The sequence below is a fragment of the Nematolebias whitei genome, chromosome 13, assembly GCF_014905685.2.
Source record: "Nematolebias whitei isolate Nwh7 chromosome 13, NemWhi1, whole genome shotgun sequence".
NCBI classification, from domain to species: Eukaryota; Metazoa; Chordata; class Actinopteri; order Cyprinodontiformes; family Rivulidae; genus Nematolebias; species Nematolebias whitei.
In genome coordinates this window covers 11276446-11279307 of record NC_056510.1, presented here as the reverse complement: position 1 = coordinate 11279307, position 2862 = coordinate 11276446, and the positions used below count along the sequence as shown (strand labels likewise).

At 44.3% G+C, this 2862-nt stretch overlaps 1 protein-coding gene across 1 annotated transcript in view; it reads left to right on the top strand.

The window, feature by feature from the left end:
- Window positions 1-693: 693 nt before the first annotated feature.
- acmsd (aminocarboxymuconate semialdehyde decarboxylase) overlaps window positions 694-2862 on the top strand; it is a 7214-nt gene continuing 5045 nt past the window's right edge. The window contains exon 1 of the mRNA XM_037686109.1: window positions 694-855. Coding sequence (XP_037542037.1) covers window positions 799-855 — 57 coding nt within the window. The 5' untranslated portion in view covers window positions 694-798. The remainder of the gene's footprint in view (window positions 856-2862) is intronic.

Below are 2862 nucleotides of genomic sequence, written 5' to 3'. Positions count from 1 at the left end.
CACAGCAGAATGATGGTACTTTACCCATAATAAAGTCCGTATTGTAATCACCATCACTTTATGACTTTGAAGAGTCAATGACCATCTCTGTAGAAATTGACATGGACATGGAATAACCACTAAGTGGCTGAACAGCATGTGAAGAGCTACAGTGTAAATGACTAAGGAAAGCCAAACAACTAGTTCTGTCTCATTAAGTCACAGTCTAAAGGGCTGCTGGAGTGTTAAATTGCACATTTATCAGTGACAAGGCCTCGTTTTGTTTGCCTCTGCACGGATCGACAGTGATCAGTGATGCTGAGATGAAGACATTTTACTGAAAATTAGCAGAACATTGCATGGACTAATGTTATAAAAGCAACCTTTAAGGCAACCCTGTAAATTCATTAATTTTGTGATAAGAATCGGTTACAAAACGGTAAACCTCACAGTAAAATGTCTTAAAGTCACACTAAAAGATTACAAAATGTAGCCTGGCTCAAGCCAATCAGTGTGTTCTTCTGAGAATTGTTTTTAATGAAAGTTGAATAAATCGAATATAGTAGCATCAAGATAAAAGCACAATAAGCTGACATCTATTTGAACAGAAATATACAAATGTTTGAGATGAATATTTTGAAGAAACACACATTCAGGCAAATGCTTGAACTCGATTAGGTAATAAATGACCAGCTCGTCCAAGCAGTCATTCACCTGTCGGTCACTGATCCCAAACTGGGTGTGGGGAAAGAGTTTTAGCACAGGTACTGCAAAGTCCCTCTAGTTGCAGACCTATTCATTTAGATAATAAACATAAAGATGAAGATTGATATTCACAATCATATTTTACCAAAGGAATGGCCCGACTTGAAGCAGGTAGGCACTCCATGTTCTTTAACAACCTGAAGCCTCAGCGTGAGGAGAATCACTCAATCTATCGACAAGATTTCCTCTTGAGTGACTGAGGGTTTATTTTGTTTAAACAGCTGTGTCTGTTTTACTTTTATGGAAGACAACTTGAAATTAATAGCAGGAACATAAAATGCATGTGTTTTTTCTTCACTGACATGTCAGCAGTCAGATTAACAGCTCACTCCATAAATCTGTGCTCGCCGCGGTTGGTTAAACTTTAATCAATAATCACTGGCTTTGGTTTGTCTGTTCCGGCTCTTACAGCTCTCTGACCTCAGCTAATCATTTCCTACAATAGGTGCAGGATGAAGATGAGTTCAACAGCCGAACATTTCCGTTGCATTAATTCTTGGGAGGAGTTTGTGAGGCCTTGAATAGAAAATCTCGATCGACTCTGAGGAAACTCTGACAAACCATCAGACGGCTGAGGAGGGGAAAGAAGCACTTTACTAACATTGTGTTCAGTGAAGGAGGTGCTGTTGACCTCAATCAGTGATGCCAACAGGAGGTGGAAGAAATACTTCTCAGACCTTATCAATCCCACTTGCACGTCTTCCATGGAGGAAGCTGAGTTGGTGGACTTCGGGGTCGGTCTGTCTATAACCAGGTCGCCAAAGGAGTTAAAAAGCTCCATGGCAGCAGAGCTCTGGTGGTGTATGAGATCCACCCTGATTTCCTTAAGTCTCTGGATGTTGTGGAGCTGTCATGGTTGACATGCCTTTGCAACATCATGTGGACGTAGGGGGCAGTGTACTGAGGCAAACTGGTTTGGTGATTCCCCTCTTAAAAAGGGGGACTGGAGGGTGTGGTCCAATTATAGGGGTATCGCTCTCCTTAGCCAACCTGGTATGGTCTATTCAAGGGTTCTGGGGAAGCAAGGCCATTCCTCAGATCCAGGACGAACAATGCAGGTTCTGTCCTGGCCGTGGAACACTGGAACATCTCTTTACCCTCATTAGGCGTCATGGGAATTTGCCCATCCAATCTACATGTGTTTTGTGGACTTGGAGAAGGCATTCGACCATGCTCCTCGGGGTACACTGTGGGGGGTGCTCCGTGAGTATGGGATTGGGGGTCTGTTGCTATGGGCTGTTTGGTCCCTATACAAGCGGTGTGAGGGTTTGGTTCTCATTGCCGACAGTAAGTCGGACTCTTTCAGGGTGGGCTTTGGTGCTGCCCATTGTCATGATTCTGTTCATAACTTTTATGGACATAATTTCTCTGTGCAGCCAGTGGGGTGGAGGGAGTCCGGTTCGGTGCCTCATGATTCCATTTCTGCTATTTGCAGATGATGTGGTCGTGTTGGCGTTATTGTGCCGTGATCTTCAGCTCTCCCTGGAGCAGTTTGCACCTGAGTGTTAAATGGCTGGTATGAGGATCAGCACCTCCAAATCTGAGGCCATGGACCTCAGGAAAAGGTGGATTGCTCTCTTCGAGTTGAGGTTGAGGTTCTGCCTCAAGTGGAGGAGTTCAAGTATCGGGGTTTTGTTTGGTTTTGTTCATGAGTGAGGGAAGAATGGAGCATGAGATTGACAGTTTGGTGCAGCGTCTGCAGTATAGCGGACTCTGTGCCGGTACATCGCGCTAAAGAGGGAGATGAGCTGTAAGTCAAAGCTCTCTGTTTACCAGTCGGTCTACATTCCTACCCTCATCTATGGCCACAAACTCTGGGTAGTGATAAAAAAAAAAAAACAATATTGCGTATACAGGCGGTTGGAAGGAATTTCCTCCACAGGGTAACTGGACTCTCCCTTAAAGACAGAGTGAGAAGTTCAGTTATTTGGGAGAGACTCAGTAGAACAACTGTTCCTCCACATCGAGAGGAGCCAGTTGAGATGGTTTGGATATCTGGTAGAGATCAGCTTTGGAACACAAAGAAGATGATGGATGGATGGATGGATGGATGGATGGATGGATGGATGGATGGATGGATGGATGGATGGATGGATGGATGGATGGATGGATGTTGTG